The sequence below is a fragment of the Callithrix jacchus genome, chromosome 4, assembly GCF_049354715.1.
Source record: "Callithrix jacchus isolate 240 chromosome 4, calJac240_pri, whole genome shotgun sequence".
NCBI lineage: Eukaryota > Metazoa > Chordata > Mammalia > Primates > Cebidae > Callithrix > Callithrix jacchus.
The window spans coordinates 115,291,954-115,312,607 of record NC_133505.1 but is presented as its reverse complement, the minus strand read 5'-3'; the positions used below and the strand labels follow the sequence as shown (position 1 = coordinate 115,312,607).

Genomic DNA, 20,654 nt, shown 5'->3' with positions numbered 1-20,654 from the left:
ATCACTGCACAATGTACCCTCTAATAATATAAAGCATTTTGTCAATAAGAAGAGCTATTGCAATACATTTTGATAACTGGAGGGCTTTGTATAATTGACAAGTCTGCCATGCAAATTTGCCAAAACTTTATGTCATCTACTATAAACTGTACACTACTTTTGCTTAAAATTCTGCAGAAAAACAAGTCCTGCAATCCTCTGGGTTCACTATTCAAGGGTCCCATTACTTTTACAGAGGAAGTTCTTCCTAACTGCTAATCGAAATTTCACCTATTACTACTTTATATGATCACTCTAGAAACAATCGTTGGTAGTAAAATGTGTAACTTTTTGGCAAATACCAGTGCTTTCTTTATGAACACCTATATTTGTATTAAGAAAGAATATATCAAATACCAAGGAAAAAAGTTCCATTTCCTTAGCAGAGTCCCTTAGCTCTTCCCTGTCATACGGGATACTGAAATGGGAGAGCAGGAGCTTCATCTGAGGTTTCAGTTCTCCTGTTTCTGTTGTGTGTTGGGGCAGGACAAAAGCAACTTCTGTTCTCATTGGCCCTGAAGAAAACCAGAATCAAGAGCACTAAGACCAATGAATACTATAAAGGAGAGAAAATGGAGAGTCCTTTGAGACCGTTGGAAGTAGGAGCTCCTCTACTGATGGGATGTCCATTCTGCTCCTTTCACAACATTTTCTGCCACAATTTATAGTCTGCACCCACCTGGCCAGGAGGATCTGACAAATCCTTGGAGCTAGGCTTTGGTAAGAGGCAGCAAGGACTCCTTGCCATCTCACAGCCTACAGGAGAAACCCAACAGACCTTTTTGGGAATGACTTGGAACAGAATTGCCTATAGTCCTTTGTGGTAAATGAAGAATATTATTTGTAAATTTAACCAACAAATTAGAAGAAGGTGAAAACTTCAGCTGCTTTCACCTGGCTGACTCCGCCTTATCTCTAAGGGCCCAGTTTGCACTCCCCTCCTTCAAGAAGCCTTCTCAGATGCCCCACAGCCAGGGGCTGCCTCTCCCAGGCACTGCAGGGACACTGTGCATCCAAGCAAGAATGTCACTTGTAGTAGAAATCTTGTCAGATTTCTTAGTCATCTGTAACACAAGGTAAGGGCAGGAAAACTGCATTAATTTCATTCAGATGAGGAAATTATTTTATATTTGCCTAATATGAAAATTAGGGCTGGGCATGGTGGCTCACGCCTGTAATCCCAGCACTTTGGGAAGCCAAGGTGGGCAGATCACGAGGTCAGGAGTTGGAGATCAGCCCGGCCAACATGGCAAAACCCTGTCACTGATAAAAATTCAAAAAATTAGCTGGACATGGTGGTGCGCTCCTGTAATCCCAGCTACGGAAGCTGAGGCAGCAGAATTGCTTGAACCTGGGAGGCGGAGGTTATAATTAGCCGAGATCATACCACTGTACTCCAGCCTGGGCAACAGAGTGAGACTCTGTCTCAAAAAATAATATTAAATAAATAAAACTGGAAGGAGTCTTGGCGATCACTGATTCTGAAAGCTTTATTATGGAGATGACCAAATAGAGGCTCAAGGAGATGAATTGCAGGCCCACAGGGAGGCAGGACAGGAATAAGCCTAGAGCCCAGTACTGCTGACTTCAAGTGCGTCTTTTTCTCTCACTCTTAATTTGCTAATTATAAAGATAGAGATTGAAACATATTTCAAAAAGTGTTTGTTATTTTTTCCCATCAGAAGATATTAAGACTTGTTTATTAAGAATATAAAAAGTATATATAGAATGTATATATATATACTTATGTGTGTGTGTATATATATATATAATGTGTGTATATATATAGAATGTATACATTTACATTCTATATATACCTTTAAGTATATAGAACAATTTTTAGCAAGATCATGGGACAACCAGCATAAGTCTAAAATTATAATCTTCTTTGCTCCACATTACCCTAGGGGAAAGAAGACTAATTTCTTACCAAAAATGCTGGTATCCACAGAGTCAGGAGATGAAGAACCCTGAATGTCAGGGTCAATATCAATGACACAGACCTTTTCATTTTCCTGACCAACTTCAAGGACTTGGTTGGCAGCTACATTCAGCACTTTGGAGATTGGCAAATACTGGAGGGCCTATAGAAGGGCAAGACCAAGAGGCCAAATATCAACACGGTTCTCACAGAAGTTTCCAGGCTCAGATTCAGGAGCAACCATTTGCTTTGGGAGAGAAGAGAAGCAGAGGTGGAGCCCCTGCCCAATGATGAGGGGCTACATTTGGAGCTGGGAGACCTAGTACTGTTACTGACTCTGAATGGCCTTAACCTCCAGACAGGTCTACTTTGATCAAGCACCCAAAATGAACAAGGCACTGTGTGAGGTGCTAGAGATACAAAGAGGAATAAGACAGGATACAACCTCAACGAGCTCATGGTTTACTAGAAGATCCAGGCTTACAAGCAGATCATTATAACACCATGTGACTGGATAAGAAATGTATCAGAGGTAAAGCCCATCATGACTTTATGGGGTACTTTCTGTGGTATGGGGAAAGGATGAAGCCAGGATGATGCCCAGGTTTCTGATTTGGGCAATTCCATGGATGGTGGCGTCTCTGAGCTAAGGCAGAGAGAAGTAGGAAAAGATATGGGTAGAAAATCTTTCTGAAATGGAAATGTGATCATGCTTCTCCTCTCTGATACCTCTAGCCTGACTTACGGCCTCTCTGTGACTCTCTTTACCCTGTTCTTTTTTACCCCATTGTATTTCAGTTGAATATTTACCTACCCATCTCCTACCAGCTTAGGACCCAGTTACTTTTAGCAAAAGCTGTATCTTTGCTGCATACCTAGGACAAGTACCTGGCACATATTAGACCCTCATTAAGCATTGCCTAATATTTAAAAAGTGGATATAAACCAGAGAGCATAAATCCTGAACAAAATGATAAAGACAAGAACTTACAGAGTAAATATGAAACGGTACAACAGAGACATCTTTGAGAATGCTGAATTAATTATTTCAGATGAATAAAGCTTCAAAAGAAAAGGATGTCTAAGGTTTCAAAGAAGAAATCCAGTGGTCCATTATTTTTTCTGTCATTTGTAGGGCAGATAGAGTCCTGAAACAGTGACAATCTAAAACTAAGTGACAGATATGAGAAAACAATATACTGATCATCCCTGGAAGGGTACCACATCATCACATCACTGGGTTTCACATACCTACAGGCAGTGGTGCACAATCCTGAGAGAGTGCAGGTGGCGCACTAACCACTTTGTGTAAATAGTAAGATCTTCCTGTGTCACTAAGTTAGGAGGAAGTTTTCTCGAGCAACAATCTTTCAGCTCTCTGAAGGACATCATTGTTCTCCTGCATAATGTAGCCAACTTGTTTCTGTTTAAGAGAGATACAAAGATAGAACTTGATTATTTGCAAGCCTTATGCTCTGCATCATTTGCTTACAAGCATAGGGTAATGTTGTTTTAGGTCTAAATAAAGGGGCTCTTTGAATCCCAAAGTTCTTTCATATTCTTAATTTGACTTATAAGGGCAGTGGTCATATTCTTAGGATTTAGAAGGAGGCAGACTCTAAGCAAAGAGTCAGTGCATAGGAATACTTATAAGTGGAGTCAGCTTCTGAACTTTTTACCTAAAGCTGAGGAAGCCAAGTCTATGAAGAAAAATGTGTTTCCTCTCATACAAAACTTCCTTCAAATCTCATTCTTACAAGTAGATTACCTTTACCATTACCTTCTGCCATTGAGAACAGGTGAAACGGTACATCCATTAGTTTATTTTCTGTCTTTAGCTGTGACTTTTAAAAAACTGACAAGCTTATTGGCCATTTTGTTTCAATATTAAAAAATAGCCTAGAGATTCTGTTCATAGACTTCCTACCTTGTAAAGAGGATAAGTTGCTCCATGATCTTACTGTGTTGGCAAAACCTCTTCCACCTAAGTATGTGTAAATATTTACTCTGGACCAGCTGGGTAATTCTTTCTGTGTAATACTTTAACAAAAAGAAAAATAAGCACTTAGCGAAGGAAGACTGAATAAAGTCTTAAGAACACTAACAATAGGAAAATCAGTCTCTGGTTGTTTTGGAAAGATGTATTTTTCTACATGAAGACCATAAAATTAAGAAGTCTGGCTCGGCTGGGCACAGTGGCTCATGCCTGTAATCCAAGCATTTTGGGAGGCGAAGGCGGGTGGATCACCTGAGATCAAGAGTTAGAGACCAGCCTGGCCAACATAGTGAAACCCCATCTCTACTAAAAATACAAAAATTAGCTGGGCATAGTGGCAGGTGCCTATAATACCAGCTACTTGGGAGGCTGAGGCAGGAGACTCACTTGAACCCTGGAGTCAGAGATTGCAGTGAGCTGAGATTGCACCATTGCACTCCAGCCTGGGCAACAAAAGTAAAACTCCATCTCAAAAAACACACAGAAATCTAGCTCAAGATATATTCAAATTTAAATAACATGAGTAGACATTTCTAAGTTGTTACGATCTGTTGCCAAGTAAATAGATTTAAGCTAATTTCTCATTTACCACACAATTTTAGCAGTGACATAAAAGTCTGTCAAGTTATCTAAAGCTTAGCCTAAAATTTTTTAATTAAAAACTGAAGTTATGAGTCAAAAATACAGAGTACATTACAAGTAAGATTATAGCTTATAACCTCAGATCAGAAATTTTATTTATACTTAAAAATCATTAATTCTTTTAAAGATTTTCTTTCTGATAATAAATATAATACTGGCTATGATGGAATTACCAGAACTAGACTAACCCTTCTATAATAAACGACTAGAAAATTGGACACAATATACAAGGCAACTGTTTTCTGACATTGGACAACAGGCAATGCAGGGCTCTGGTCCCTGAGAGAAGGAAACAAATCATGTAGGCCCTGCAATCACCTTGGTTTCCTACCTGAAGGCAGTTTCTAAGCCATGGAGCAAGAAAGGGAATCATAAGCAGAGTAGATGATCTCTCTGAGTTAAGGAAAGAGACACTGAAATTTGGGAAATTGAGTCAGCTGAAGTTTACAGGAGAGAAGGAAGCTATGCAAAGAAAGGATTCTAGAACTCTGCACTGAGAACCCTTTCAGTCTGTTGCTGAATACTAAGCCATGCATGTAGAAGGTGGTGAAACTCCAGGAAACTGTCCAAAAATTAACTGACTAGGGAATTGTAAACTGAACAGTTCTGAGTTCATATGAGGCTGAGAGATGTTCAAGTCCAACCAGCTAGAGTGAGGGCTTTTCATTGAATATCTGGGACATTTGGTAGAGGCATCAAAAGCTTTAGTAAAAGGATAAACTATGCCTAGAGAAATGATTATTCTAAACCTGCTCCAACAATCCTTAAGCCTTGAAAGAATTAAGCTGATCTGTAAGTAACTTAACTGCCTACCAGAATAAAGTCCAACAACCTCTAAATAATACAAAAAATCTGTACTTAATAATGAAAAATTGACAATTTTCAGCATTCAGTAAAAAATTACTAGATATGCAAAGAAAGAGGAAAGTATGATCCAAAAACAAAAGAAAAATTAGGGATGAGAAACAGGCCCAGAATGACAGAGGTGATGAAAGTTACAAAAAAGAATTTTTAAAGAACTATTATAAATATGCTTAGCATGTTCAAGGACTGAAAGGAAAATGTGAACATAGGCTGATCACAGTGGCTCATGCCTGTGATCCCAGCACTTTGGGAAGCTGAGGTGGAAGGATCACTTGAGGCCAGGAATTCGAGATGAGCCTAGCCAACATAGTGAAACTCTGTCTTTGCTAAAAATACAAAACTTAGCCGAGTGTGGTGGTGTGTGTCTGTAATCCAAACTTGGGAGGCCAAAGCATGAGAATCACTTGAACCCAGGAGGCAGAGATTGCAGTGAGCTGAAATCGAGCACTTGCACTCCAGCCTGGGCAACAGAGTGAGACTCTGTCTCAAAAATAAATAAATAAATAAATAAATAAAAATAAGAAAAGAAAATGTGAACATAATAAGGAAAGAAATGGAAAATATCAAAACAAATCAAATGGGAAATTCTAGAAATGAAAAATACAATACCTGAAATGAAAAACTGACTGGATGGGATTAAAAGCAGATTAGATCATTCATAAGAAAAAGTTGTGCTCACTTGGGCAGCACATATACTAAAATTGGAATGATACAGAGAAGATTAGCATGGCCCCTGAACAAGGATGACACACAAATTCATGAAGCGTTCCATATTTTTAAGACTTAAACATAAGACCTTACACCATAAAAACCCTAGAAGAAAATCTAGGCAAAACCATTCAGGACATAGGGGTAGGCAAGGACTTCATGACCAAAACACCAAAAGCATTGGCAACAAAAGCCAAAATAGACAAATGGGACCTAATCAAACTCCACAGCTTCTGTAGGGCAAAAGAAACAGTCATTAGAGTGAATCGGCAACTAACAGAATGGGAAAAAATTTTTGCAGTTTACCCATCTGACAAAGGGCTGATATCCAGAACTTACAAAGAACTAAAACAGATCTACAAGAAAAAAACAAACAAGCCCATTCAAAAATGGGCAAAGGATATGAACAGACACTTTACAAAAGAAGACATACATTAGGCCAACAAACATATGAAAAAATGCTCATCATCACTGGTCATTAGAGAAATGCAAATCAAAACCACATTGAGATACCATCTCATGCCAGTTAGAATGGTGATCATTAAAAAATCTGGAGACAGCAGATGCTGGAGAGGATGTGGAGACATAGGAACACTTTTACACTGCTGGTGGGAGTATAAATTAGTTCAACCATTGTGGAAGACAGTGTGGCGATTCCTCAAGGACCTAGAAATAGAAATTCCATTTGACCCAGCAATCCCATTACTGGGTATATATCCAAAGGACTATAAAGCATTCTACTATAAGGACACATACACACGAATGTTCATTGCAACACTGTTTACAATAGCAAAGACCCGGAACCAACCCAAATGCCCATCAATGATAGACTGAACAGGGAAAATGTGGCACATATACACCATGGAATATTATGCAGCAATCAAAAATGATGAGTTCATGTCCTTTGTAGGGACATGGATGAACCTGGAGAACATCATTCTCAGCAAACTGACACAAGAACAGAAAATAAAATACCACATGTTCTCACTCATAGGCAGGTGATGAACAATGAGAACACATGGACACAGGGAGGGGAGCACTACACACTGGGGTCTATTGGGGGGAATAGGGGAGGGAGAGCGGGGCAGGGGGAGTTGAGGACAGATAGGATGGGGAGAAATGCCAGATATGGGTGAAGGGGAGGAAGGCAGCAAATCACACTGCCACGTGTGTACCTATGCAACTATCTTGCATATTCTTCACATGTACCCCAAAACCTAAAATACAATTTAAAAAAGTTAAAAAAAAAAAGAAAGAAAAAGTTGATAAACTTGAAGACATAGCAATAGGAACTATACAAAACAAGGCACCGGAGAGGGAAAAAGACTGAAGAAAATTAGTAGTCTTAATGATCTATGAAACAATATGAAGTGTTTAACAAATGTATAACTGGATTTCAGAAAGAAAAATGCTGGCAGAAAATATATTTGAAAAAATAATGGTTGAAGTTTTTCAAAAACTGATAATAAAACCATAAACCAACAATCCAAGAAGTTCAACTAACCCCCAGCAAGAGAAACACAAAGAAAACTTCAACACACATCATAATAAAATATCTAAAAACCACTGAGAAAAAAAATCTTAAAAGCAGCCAGAGAATAAAATGGTACTCTATGATCAGAAATAGAAACTACATACAAAAGAATGAAATCATGTCCGTTGCAGTAACATGGATGCAGCGGGAGGCCATTACCCTAAGTTAATTAATACAGAAACAGAAACCCAAACATCACATGTTCTCACTTCTAAGTGGGAGCTAAACTTCAGGTACACGTGGACATAAAGATGGGAACAATAGAAACTGGGAACTACTCCAGAGGGGAAGGAGTAAGGGGTAGCAGGAGTTGAAAAACTACCTACTGAGTACTATGCTCACTACCTGGGTGACAGGATCAATTGTACTTCAGTCCTCAGCATTACACAATACACCCAGGTAACAAACCTGCATATGTACCCCTGAATCTAAAATGAAAGTTGAAAATATTTTAAAAAGAATAAAATATCAAAAAAAGAAAGTTACTTGGGATTTTGTTGATAATGTAGGTTTTAATGTATCTGTGAAATGCAAAAACTTTTGCTGATCAATGCCAGTGACCAAGATGAACCATGGAAACATTACAAATTAGTTAGTTCTCACAGTGCTAATAAAGATATACCCAAGACTGAGTAATTTATAAAGCAAAAGAGGTTTAATGGACTCACAGTTCTACATAGGTGGGGAGGCCTTACAATCAAGGCAGAAGGCAAAGGAGGGGAAGGGCACATCTTACATGGTGGCAGTCAAGAGGATGTGTGCAGGAGAATGCGGCTTAATAAAACCATCAGATCTCGTGAGACTTATTCACTATCATGAGAACAGCATGGGTAAGACTGGCCCCTATGATTCAATTACCTCCCACTGTGTCCCTCCTATGACACATGAGAATTATGGGAGTAATAATTCAAGATGATATTTGGTTGAGGATACAAGCCAAACCATACCATTCAGCCCCTGGCCCCTCCCAAACCTCATGTCCTCACTTTTCAAAACAAAACATACCTTCCCAACAGTATCCCAAAGTCTTAACTCATTTCAGCATTAACTCAAAGTCCACAGTCCAAAGTGTCATCTGAGAGAAGGCAAGTCCCTTCTGCCTATGAGCCTGTAAAATCAAAAGCAAGTTAGTTACTTCCCAGATATAATGGAGGTACAGGCATTGGGTAAATGTACCCATTCCAAATGGGAGGAATTGACCAAAACAAAGGGGCAATAGGCCCCATGCAATTCTGAAATCCAGCAAGGCAGTCAAATCTTAAAGTTCCACAATGATCTTTTTTGACTTCATGACTCACATCCAAGTCACACTGATGCCAGAGATGGGTTCCCATGGTCTTGGGCAGCTTTGCCCCTGTGGTTTTGCAAGATACAGTTCCCCTCCTGACTGCTTTCATGGGCTGGCATTGAGTGTCTGCAGCTTTTCCAGGTGCACGGTGAAAGCTGTCAGTGGATCCACCATTCTGGGGTCTGGAGGGTGGTGTCCCTCTTCTCACAGCTGTACTAGATAGTGCCCCAGTGGGGACTCTGTGTAGGGGCTCTGACCCCACATTTCCTTTCCACATAGCCCTAGCAGAGGTTCTCCATGAAGGCTCTGCCCCTGCAGAAAACTTTTGCCTGGACATCCAGGTACTTCCACACATCATCTGAAATCTAGGTGGAAATTCCCAAACCTTAATTCTTGACTTCTGTGCACCTGCAGACTCAACACAATGTGGAAGCTGACAAGACTTAGGGCTTGCACTCTCTGAAGCAATGGCCTGAGCTCTACATTGGCCCCTTTTAGCCACACCTGGGACTCAGGCAGCAATTACCAAGTCTACACAAAGCATCAAGGTCCTAAGCCCCGCCCAGTAAAACATTTTTCCCTCTTAGGCCTCCAGGTCTGTGATGGGAGGGGCTGCCATGAAGACATCTGACATGCCCTGAAGACATTTTCCCCATTGTCTTGCCAATTAACATTTGGCTCCTTGTCATTTATGCAAATTTGTGCAGCCAGCTTGGATTTCTCCTCAGAAAATAGGTTTTTCTTTTCTATCACATCATCAAATTGCAAATTTTCTGAACTTTTATGCTCTGCTTCCCTTTTAAACATAAGTTCCAAACTATATCTTTGTGAATACATAAAACTGAATGCTTTTAACAGCACCCAACTAACATCTTGAAAGTTTTGCCACTTACAGATTTCTTCTGCCAGAGGCCCTAAATCATCTCTCTCAAGTTGAAAGTTCCACAGATCTCTAGGGCAAAGGCAAAATGCCACCAGTCTCTTTGCTAAAGCATAGCAAGAATCACCTTTGCTCCAGTTCCTAGTAAGTTCCTCATCTCCATCTGAGACCACCTCAGCCTGGACTTTATTGTCCATATCATGATCAGCATTTTGGTCAAAGCCCTTTAACAAGTCTCTAGTAAGTTTTAAACTTTCCGACATCTTTCTTTCTTCTTCTGAGCCCTCCAAACTGTCCCAGCCTCTGCCTGTTACCCAGTTCCAAAGTTTCTTCCACATTTTCAAATAACTTTACAGCAGTGCCCCATTCTAACAGTACAAATTTACTGTATTAGTCCATTATCATGCTGCTAATAAAGACATATCCAAGACTGGGCAATTTATAAAGGAAAGATATTTAATTGACTCACTGTTCCACATGGCTGGGGAGGCCTCACAATCATGACAGAAGACAAAGAAAAAGCAAAGGGAAGCCTTACATGGTGGCAGGGAGGAGGACATATGTAGGTGAACTCTTCTTTATAAAACCATCAGATCAGCTGGGCGTGGTGGCTCATGCCTATAATCCCAGCACTTTGGGAGGCTGAGGTGGGTAGATCGCAAAGTCAGGAGTTTGAGACCAGCCAGGCCAAAATGGCAAAATCCTGTCTCTACTAAAAATACAAAAATAGCCAGGCATGGTGGCACATGCCTGTAATCCCAGCTACTTGAGAGGCTGAAGCAGGAGAATTGCTTGAACCTGGGAGGTGGAAGTTGTAGTGAGCCAAGATCTTAACATAAGAACAGCATGGGAAAGACCCACCCCTGTGATTCAATTACCTCCCACTGAGTCCCTCTCACAACATATGGAATTATGGGAGCTACAATTCAAGATGAGATTTGGGTGGGGGCACAGCCAAACCATATCACATTAGTTCAAGTAAGCAAATGGTTAGAGGTTGACAGAAGAAAAAAGCCATTTAAATTAGTAAAATGCTCTTTCCTGTTATGATATATATTTGAATTTCCTTTTAGCTTATGAATAAACATGTGTACTTACATATAGTAGTAATAAAAGTCGAACTATTCCACAGTTCTATTTTAAAATGGCATGTTTTATACTTTTTTGTATAATTAATATTAATTGCAAAAATGTGTGTAAACTAAATCTCAATGAAAATAAAGCTGTTACCTTGAAAAGAAAGAAGAAAAAAACAGAAAGAAAGAAAAGAAAAGAAAGAAAATAATTGGAAACTATGTAAGCCAAAGGCAATGGAGCAATATCTTTAAAGCAATAAAAAAAACCACCAACCCACAATTCTATGTTGAACCTAAATATCTTTCCAAAATGAAGGGGAAATACTTCAAAGCAACAAAGCCTGTGAGAATTTGTCCCTGGTAGACCTGAACTACCAGAAATGCTAAAGAAAATTCTTCAGAGAGAAGGGAAATGACATCCTATGGAAGTTTAGATAATAGTAGTTTCTCAACCTCAGCAACTATTGACATTTGGGACTAGATAATTCTTTGTTGTGAGAGGCTGCCCTGTGCATTGTAGAATGTTTAGCAGCTTCCCTGATGTCTACTCACTTAATGCTAGTCGCAACCAGTCATACCCCTCACCCAAATTGTGACAACAAGAAATATCCCCAGACATTTCCAAATGTCCCCTTGAGGCACAAAATATCTTCTATCTCTACCCCTCCTCTCTCTCCATTGAGAAACACTGATATTCACAAAGGAATGAAGAATGCCAGAAGCAACTGGAAAGAGAAACCTGAATGAAGACAATGACAACAGTTTGACTTGCAAATAGCATCTCAATATATTTTGTTTCTTTGTGATTAATTTAATAGTTAATTCCTAACTAGTTGCTAAAGAACTAATTTGTATGCATAGGTAACATAGGAATAGAGAACAAGGAATTTTAAAATTGAAATAATATATACTTCTTACAGAAAATTTAGCAAACATATAAAAGTAGAAAAGGGAATTTCATTATCCTGCCATCCAAACATAACATTCATTAACATTTGGTCTAAGTCCGTCAAGTGATTTTGTGTCATTATTATGACACACATACACACACACTCATTAGTTTTCATTAATTAATACTTCATATATGATTATTCCTTATGCCTGGTGGCATTCCTTATATGCCACCAGGCATAAGGAATAATCATATATTAAATAAGGAATTATTATATATGAAATATATATAATAGTTTTATTTTAACATTAGTTAAAAGAAAAACTTTAGGCAAATTAAATTTAACAGAGTTTAAGCAAAGAACAGTTCATGAATTGGACAGTCCTCCTAGCCCCCAAACAGAGTAAGTTCAGAGAGTCTAGCACTGCTGCACAGTGAAAGAGGATTCATGGACAGAAAAAGGAAAGTGAAGTAAGGGAAACAGAAGTGAGGTACAGAAACAGCCAAATTGGTTAGAGATCAGTGTTTGCCTTATTTGAACAGTTTGAACAGCTGGCTGCTTGCGAGTGGCTGAAGTAGGGCTTCTGTGATTGGCTAGACTCAGTTACTTGTTAAAAGAGTAGGTTACAGTCTATTTATAGTCCAGTTAGGTTACAGGTCACTATGTAGGGAGACCAGGGTTTCTGAACTTACAAGGAGGCAGCTTTAAGCTAAACTTAATTTAATAATAAAAAATGTTTAATGGCAGAACAAAATCTACCAAGTACTATACTGTTTTCCTTAACTCTCGTATTGGTGGATATTTAGGCAATTCTAATTTTTAGCTTTTATTATAATGCTGCAATAATAATATTTATGGAAAACTCTTTTTCCCATGTCTTGAGATATTTTCTTAATAGAAATTTCCAGGGCCAGGCACAGTGGCTCACACCTATAATCCCAGCATTTTGGGAGGCCAAGTCAGGCAAATCACTTGAGGATAGGGGTTTAAAACCAGCCTGTCCAACATGGTGAATTAAAATAAAATAAAATAAAATAATTTTTCTCAGAAATGCCTTCTTTAGGTTACCAAATAGCTTTTCTTTTCTTTTTTTTTGAGACAGAATCTGAGCTTGCAGCAACCTCTGCCTCCTGGGTTCAAGCGATTCTCCTGCCTCAGCCTTTTGAGTAGCTGGAACTACAGGTACGTGCCACCATGCCCAGCTAAGTTTTGTATTTTTAGTAGAGACGGGGTTTCATCATATGGGCCAGGCTGGTCTTGAACTCCTAACTTCAAGTGATCTTCCCACTTCGGCCTCCCGAAGTGCTGGGATCACAGGCATGAGCCACCATGTCTGGCCATAGCCAATAGCTTTTTTTTTTTTTTTTAATTTTTTATTGGATTTTAGGTTTTGGGGTACATGAGCAGAGCATGCAAGACAGTTGTGTAGGCCAATAGCTTTTTAAGGGTTGGAACTGTCCTAGTCAATGTCAGATTGCCCTACATTATTAACACAGAAAGAATTTAGTAGAAAATCAGTCCATTGTTTGGTTCCTTTAAGCCAAATTTAAAACTATGGAATAGATCTCTAACAAAGAATAGCATTTACACTTACCTAGTTTTGCAAACTAAACATGTCGAGAAAAAAAAACCTACCCTAGCCAAAGGATATACCTGAAAGCCAGCTTTGTTCATACATTTCTACTAAATTTCACATGAATTTTTCAAATTGCAAAATCACTTTTACCTGCAACAGAAGCAAAGGTAAATTTTCAGGGGTGTACTCTCTTCTTAGTCAGCTCTCTAGCTCCCTCTGCATGACGTCTGCCTGAACAACAAGGGGCTCTGACTCCGCCACCTAAACCCAAATAACTAGTTTTAACATCCCAAATTAAAGAACTGTAAAATTTCAAATATCACAAAATCAGATATTTCCAAGGAAATAATGGCCTGCTCTGCTCCAGTGGTTAGGCTGAATAGTGGACTGTTCTCTTCTTATAAATACTGGTAATAGCATCAGCTGTTTGTCTGCAAAAATAAACTGTTTCTGCTAAAAGTTACCAAGTCAGCGAAATCAAACTTACTGTTGTATTGAAATAGCCCACTCTCCTACTCACCTGTAAGGTTTTCTTCAGTGCCACTTCCCTCTCTCTTCTAAAGTAATAAATGTCCTTTGGCATTTGAACAGAGCTGCAGAAAGATTTATGCAATAGAAGTGGTAATTACAGAAGCTGTAATAGACCAGATTATAGATAGGCCATGATTAATCTGTAACTCTTCACAACTGCTCATTTCTGAATAAGTATATCACATTATACTGGATTATTGAGGGCATGCAAAGGTCACATCCTTTTGTTTTGGTCAGAATCTTTTTTGATTCTTCTTTGATTAGCATGTTTGCTAAACCTTTCCCTGGGTCAATTCTTCTCTTTCCTCCCCATACAAACATAGTATGTCTGTCTACCCTTGATTCACCTCACTATTTCCTACTGCAGAGTGTAGGGAGGGGCACAATGGTGAGGATTTTTATTTCCCCACCTGTCCCTCCAGCAACCTTATCTCTGACAAATATTGTGCCTATCAGATCCCATTTTCACCTAGTTGTCACACAAAACCAGTTTTGTGTAATTTAATACAAAAGGCTTTTATTTTTGTGTTCTTGATGAATTATCTGCTGGGGGTGGGGAATAACTCTTAAATATTAAACATGAAATTCTTCAGGAATTATTTTAATCAAACTGACTGCTTTAGGAAAATTACTGAATCCTAGGAAAAACATTTATAGCAGAAGTGCCTGTTTAAGCAGCCTTGTGGATTCCTGTCCATGCCCAGTTATGAAGGAGTTGTTTTTACCATGGACTCTGATACAAGCAGGTACAAGCTGTGGAATCACCCGTTAAGAGGGTGGGACCTTGGGTCAGGAACAGCAGAGTGCTCCACATTAAGGATAAGATATATCCCAAGGTTTGGCAGCTTTGGAAACATCAGGAAACAGCAACCCTGATGCAGACATCACTTTCTCAAGATAGTATTTTGCAGACATTGGCAAGGGGCCACAGTAGGTCATTCTGGAACACAGCTGAGAAACCACCTAGAGATTATGAAGGAGGTGTAAGCAGTGACATTTAGGTTAATATTGTTCATATGGCCCTATCAGTTCCCAGGTAAGTTTTAAGGGAAGATAAAAATACACCGTTGGTTTGTACACTTGCCAGCAATTTCCCCCGCTGCAGGCAGTGGTTCTGTGAGAAGAACCCCACGCTGACGGTCAAGAAATCCATCAGCCAAGAGAGCCTCAGCAACCTATTTAGACAAATTGTGTCGAATTTCCACCCCTGAGGTTGGAGATAATGCTCCTCTTATTTCCTAACATCTTGGCTTTAATGGAAAAAAAAAAAAGAGGAGAGCTCCGAAAGGGTTTTGAGAATAAAAGCAGTAATAAACATAAGGCATAATTTCTGTGATTACTGAAACCTGGTTGCAGCCTCGTGGCCGTGGGGAACAAGAAATGAACCAAAAAAGGGATGAGTTATTACCTTATTACCAGGCAGTTAGAGAAACAGAAGAAACTTTCCCCTGCCCTCTTGTCTCCTTATCTTTGGCATACTGGGAGATGGGGAGGGTCATGGGCTTAGCTACTCAGACCCTCTCTCACTCAGATCTTGTCTTTCCTCTCAGTGAAGCTCCAAGTGCCTGTGAAGAGACTGGTGTACGTACATAGTGTATACATCAACCTGCAAAAAGAGATTTACTCATACGTTCATCAAGCATTGTTCATTTAACATACATTCATTCATTTATTCATTCAGCAAGAATGTATGAAACAACCACTGTAAAGTCTTGGGTTTGTGGAGTAAAACAAGGGAAAAGATGGAAAAAAAAAAAAAAGGAAGGAAGGAAAAATTATTAAAACACACAGTCCTCCTGAAGACCTCAACAGAGTTTTCAGGCTACTAGAATGAGAATGTTAAAGTGAGTATCAGGAGTAGATATTTCCATATCGCTTGGACTCTAGAACCTAGCACAGCTCCTGGAAAACAGAAGGTGCTCAAGAAATATTTGTTAGACTAACAGATTCTTCCATGTGCAGTGTTGGGTGATTTGGGGGAGTAGACAAATAAGACTATCCAGGATTTCCCATCACTCTATTCTAAGAGACATCAGAAAGCCTTTCTTATCCCAGTGTACACTGGGGAGTTACTTGCATGACATTCTGACATTTAAATCACAATAATATCAACACTTGATCTTTGCATCGTGTTTTCTTGTTTAAAAATACTTTGATGTGCATAATTTCATTATCCTCATGACCTTATGTAGATAGGCAAGGTACATATTTTAAACCTTGTTTTTCAAATAAAGAAACCAAAGTTGGGAGAAATTATGACTTGCATGGTTCCATGATCTTTCCATCTCATCACACAATCTGATTGGCTTCAGACACCTAATGGTTTTAAATACTAATTTAAAAACATATGAAATGCTGGTTCTTCAGAATTGTCTTTGGAATGAAGTACTAATTCACCTGCTTACTGCATCTTCTGACCTTTCCCAACCTCTCACCACCCACATTATGTTTTCTCAATTATTCAACCTACCATGGTTCTCATACTGTTTCTTTTCTTTTTTTTTTTTTGAGACGAAATTTTGCTCCTGTTACCCAGGCTGGAGTGCAATGGCGCAATCTCGGCTCACCGCAACCTCCGCCTCCTGGGTTCAGGCAATTCTCCTGCCTCAGCCTCCTGAGTAGCTGGGATTACAGGCATGCGCCACCACGCCCAGCTAATTTTTTGTCATACTGTTTCTTTTGATGAATTGTGGCAGTAACAAAAACAGAGGGATATGAAGGTCCTGGGCCCATGAGACTTGCCATTGGGGGCTGATCTGTGTCTCCTGTTTTTCTACAAGAACTTGATCGCTGTTATTGGCAGCATTTACCTATGGAAGAGCTCCTAATGAAACAGGCTGGTGGGCTTCGGGTTGTGATCTACTCTAGAGAAGAACAGAAGCCCCTACTGAAGCTCTAGCTTACCTAACTCTCCGCAAATCAGTAACAAAAGACCCAAGAAATTATTAACAGCAAGTTCCTACTTTGGGGGGAGCTAGAGACTTCTGTGAAGTCCCACATATTAGAACTAAAATTCAACCTACAGTTACCCCTTCCTCATTTTTGTGCTAAGAATAACGTGTGGGGTGAAGATTTAAAATACTAATGCTACATCTGATGTATCAAGAAGCATGTTGAGCCACTGCACAAGCACTAGAAAAACCCCTCCTATATATGCCCTGATGTAACCCTTCTCTATCGAAAGATCCTGTAAAACTAACCCATACACTACCCTGGGGGAGCAGCTCTTTCCTTTTCTTTTCTTGGTGCTGGCTCCCTTGTGCGCAAGCTGAATAAACTTCACTTTGCTGCTCTGTTTGGTGATCTCTCTTGATTTCTATCCTGGGAGACAGCAAGAATCTACAGTGCTGGTAACACTCACAGAACATTGTTTTGCATAATGTATTGCCAAATACCTAGCATTATTTCAGCTTTTAAATTTCTCACCAAAATCAAGATCAAATTCAATTAAAATATTATTGGGTAAAATGAGATCTCCTTTCATTAAGTATAATTTGTATTGTAGCTTCTGTAACTTTAAGACAATAGCATTAGTGAGCATGTGAAAAAACATGTTTACATTTTCTTTGGTAAGACATTTGCTTGTATCTGTCTTAACAAATCTAGAATATAGAAAAATCTTAGAGGCAGCAATCAGATTAGAAATGGGTACCTGAAACTGCCATTGTATACTATTTATCTGAACTTGAGATAATGTCAATTGTCCAGGTAAAAAGAAGAGAGGGCACTGATGAAGATTATGGAGTGACAGTGAGGGGTAAAGCCCGTGAAGATCACACCTTCTCACTGCCACTATTTACCTGTAAACTTGATTAGCTGTTCCTGGAAGAGCTCCCAGATCTTCTGTCTCAGACCTCAGTTCAGTCAGTTGCACAGCCAGTTTTTTCTCCAACAACTGGACTCTTTCTGTGGAAGTGATCTTGTAAATTTCATCCATGATTTGCATTTGCTGTTTTTCTGTATCCCTGAAAAAGAGAATCACAAAGCTTGATGTCCTCAGAGACCATTACCCAGCATGTGGAACTTTGTCTATCTTTATCCAATAAATCATGTCTACTCGGTAGTAATGCATGCTTTTGCAATTTGAAGAAACAGCCAGGTTAGACTGTTTGTGATTTAATTAACATCTAGTGAACAGTAGAGAAAAAGTAGGTTAGAATCTTCATTTGCCATGCCTTTGATTAGCCCAGTTCACCTTCAAAAATCTCTCTGCCCTGGCTCTGTCTCTTGAGGTTTAATAAGTGAGAATGCACCCCCCACCACCACCCCTCACCTCTGCAGTCTTGACAAATGTTTGTGGGGATTACACACTAACTGCTGTGAGTGGCAGTTATTACTGACTTCTAGTAGAAAATTGTACTTATGCATTTGAATGTGTTTTCTTAATTTTGACTGCCTACATTTAGCACTCTGGTTTTACCATTAAATAATAGCTGATAACCTCCCACCCCAGCTTACCTTGTTCACAGTCTGTTAAATTCAACATTATTGTTTAGTAAGTACTTAGTGTTAACATTCTAATTAACAACGTATATTAACTGCATGACTCAGAAGTCCTGGGACCCATAAATTGCAGGGGAGTAAATAGATGAAGTATTTCCTTGTATTACTGCTGACCTCACCTGTCCTGGACAAGTAGGTTAAGTCTTTCTTAGGCCACATGAGAGAGATTTAAAATACTTAAACCTCCTTTTTTTCCTTTGATATTTCTAGATTCTCATCTTTTCTTTCAGAGATATTTCATTTTTTCAAGTTAATCTGCTGTCATTTCAACAAATAATTAAGCTGTAGAGATGTTTTGTATAGAGGCTTCCTTTGGGAGCCCATTTATTCTTTTTCTCAATATATTAAAAATGGAAATGAGCATCCATGTTCAGTCCATGTTGTGAACCTGACTAGTAATAAATCTGTCATGTTTGGCATGCCATTGGAACTCAATAAAATGCAGTGTTATTGTCCTTAGCAAAAGTAAAATGTTGTTCTAGAAAATATTTGCCATTTGGCAGTATCCTTTCAAGTTGGACAAATAGTTAAACAGCTGCCTTAACAGCTGCATTCCAACCGGCAGCCAAGAGTGGCAGCAACATAGACCGGCTGATAATTCTCCCAAAGGACAGACATTCTGCCTTCATTTCTTGATCTGTTTTAACACTTCATATCTCAGAAATGAGAACATTTAATCCTGAACTACTTAGCTTACAACACAGTCAAGTACAGTATTCAGAAAATTAACATAAAGAGGTCAGTCTTTGACAACTGTCCATGAAATGAATCCAACCCAGAGAAACACATGCCTGCTGAGCACCCATGTCTAGGTTTAAAGAGACAACTGTTTATTTGGAGGGGGATGGGAGGTGTGCTTCATGTATTGAGAACCTACTGTGTGTCAGGCAAGCACCAGGACCTCATTTAGTCTTAGGAAAGAGATTTCGAGGCCGGGCCAGGTGGCTCACGCCTGTAATTCCAGCACTTTGGGAGGCTGAGGCAGGCGGATCACCAGGTCAGGAGATCGAGACCATCCTGGCCAACATGGTGAAACCCCGTCTCTACTAAGATACAAAAAATTAGCCAGGCATGGTGGTGCTTGCCTGTAGTCCCAGCTACTTGAGAAGCTGAGGCAGGGGAATCGCTTGAACCCAGGAAGTAGAGGTTGCAGTGAGCTGATCATGCCACTGCACTACAGGCTGGCAACAGAGCGAGACTCTGTCTCAAAAAAAAAAAAAAAAGAAAAAAAAGAAAAGAGAATTTCTTCAATCATGTTTTTAAAAATAAGTACATTTAATTATTTGTAATTCATAATCACATAAAATTAATACATAATTTTTATGTATTTAAAAAGTAGTTAAAATTTAAACTCTAACACAACAATAGTAAGATCAGCTTGAGCAGTTTGAGGGTGTTCAATGTGTGGTTACAGCAGGCTTGGATGGGAATAAAACAGGCATGTTTAGAAGAGAAATACTGAGTAACTACGTTAAAATTTTCAAGGTGATTAGCAAACAAATAGAAATTGCATTCTAGAGCTTCCAAAGAAATAAGAGTAAAGGGTGAGATAGGACTTTTTTTTTTTTGAAACAGTTTGCTCTGCTGCCCAGACTAGAGTCCAGTGGTGTGATCTCGGCTCACTGCAACCTCTGCCTCCCGGGTTCAGGCAATTCTCCTCCCTCAGCCTACCCAGTAGCAGGGATTACAGGCATGTGCCACCACACTCAGCTAATTTTTGTATTTTTAGCAGAGATGGGGTTTCAACATGTTGGCCAGGCTGGTCTTGAACTCCTGATCTCATGTGATCCTCCTGCCTCGGCCTCCCAAAGTGCTGGGATTACAGATGTGAGTCACCACGCCCAGCTGAAATTGGACTTTCAAATTAAATAAACAGTGGTCCCCAACCTTTTTGTCACCAGGCACCAGTTTCCTGGAAGACAATTTTTCCATGGATGTGAAGCAGCAGGTGGCTGGGCAGAGGGATGGTTTCAGGATGAAACTGTTCCACCTCAGATCATCAGGCATTAGATTCTCACAAGGAGCACACAACCTAGATCCCTCACATATGCAGTTCACAGAAGGGTTCATGCTCCTATGAGAATCTAAATGCCGCTACTGATCTGACCGGAAGCAGCTCAGGTGGTAATGCTTGCTTGCCTGTGCTCACCTCCTGCTATGTAGCCCAGTTCCCAACAGGCCATTGATCAGTACTGGTCCATGG

At 39.5% G+C, this 20,654-nt stretch overlaps 1 protein-coding gene and 1 non-coding gene across 2 annotated transcripts in view; one reads left to right on the top strand and one right to left on the bottom strand.

The window, feature by feature from the left end:
- The window catches only part of CCDC162P (coiled-coil domain containing 162), a 108,287-nt gene that overhangs the window by 75,168 nt on the left and 12,465 nt on the right, over positions 1 to 20,654 (bottom strand). The window contains 4 exon segments of the mRNA XM_078370895.1: positions 397 to 554; positions 1,970 to 2,123; positions 13,938 to 14,010; positions 17,749 to 17,913. Of these exon segments, the coding sequence (XP_078227021.1) occupies positions 397 to 554; positions 1,970 to 2,123; positions 13,938 to 14,010; positions 17,749 to 17,913 (550 nt within the window).
- Positions 6,134 to 6,240, top strand: LOC118153233 (U6 spliceosomal RNA). The gene has a single exon (XR_004742490.2). It is a non-coding gene; the product is annotated as a U6 spliceosomal RNA (small nuclear RNA).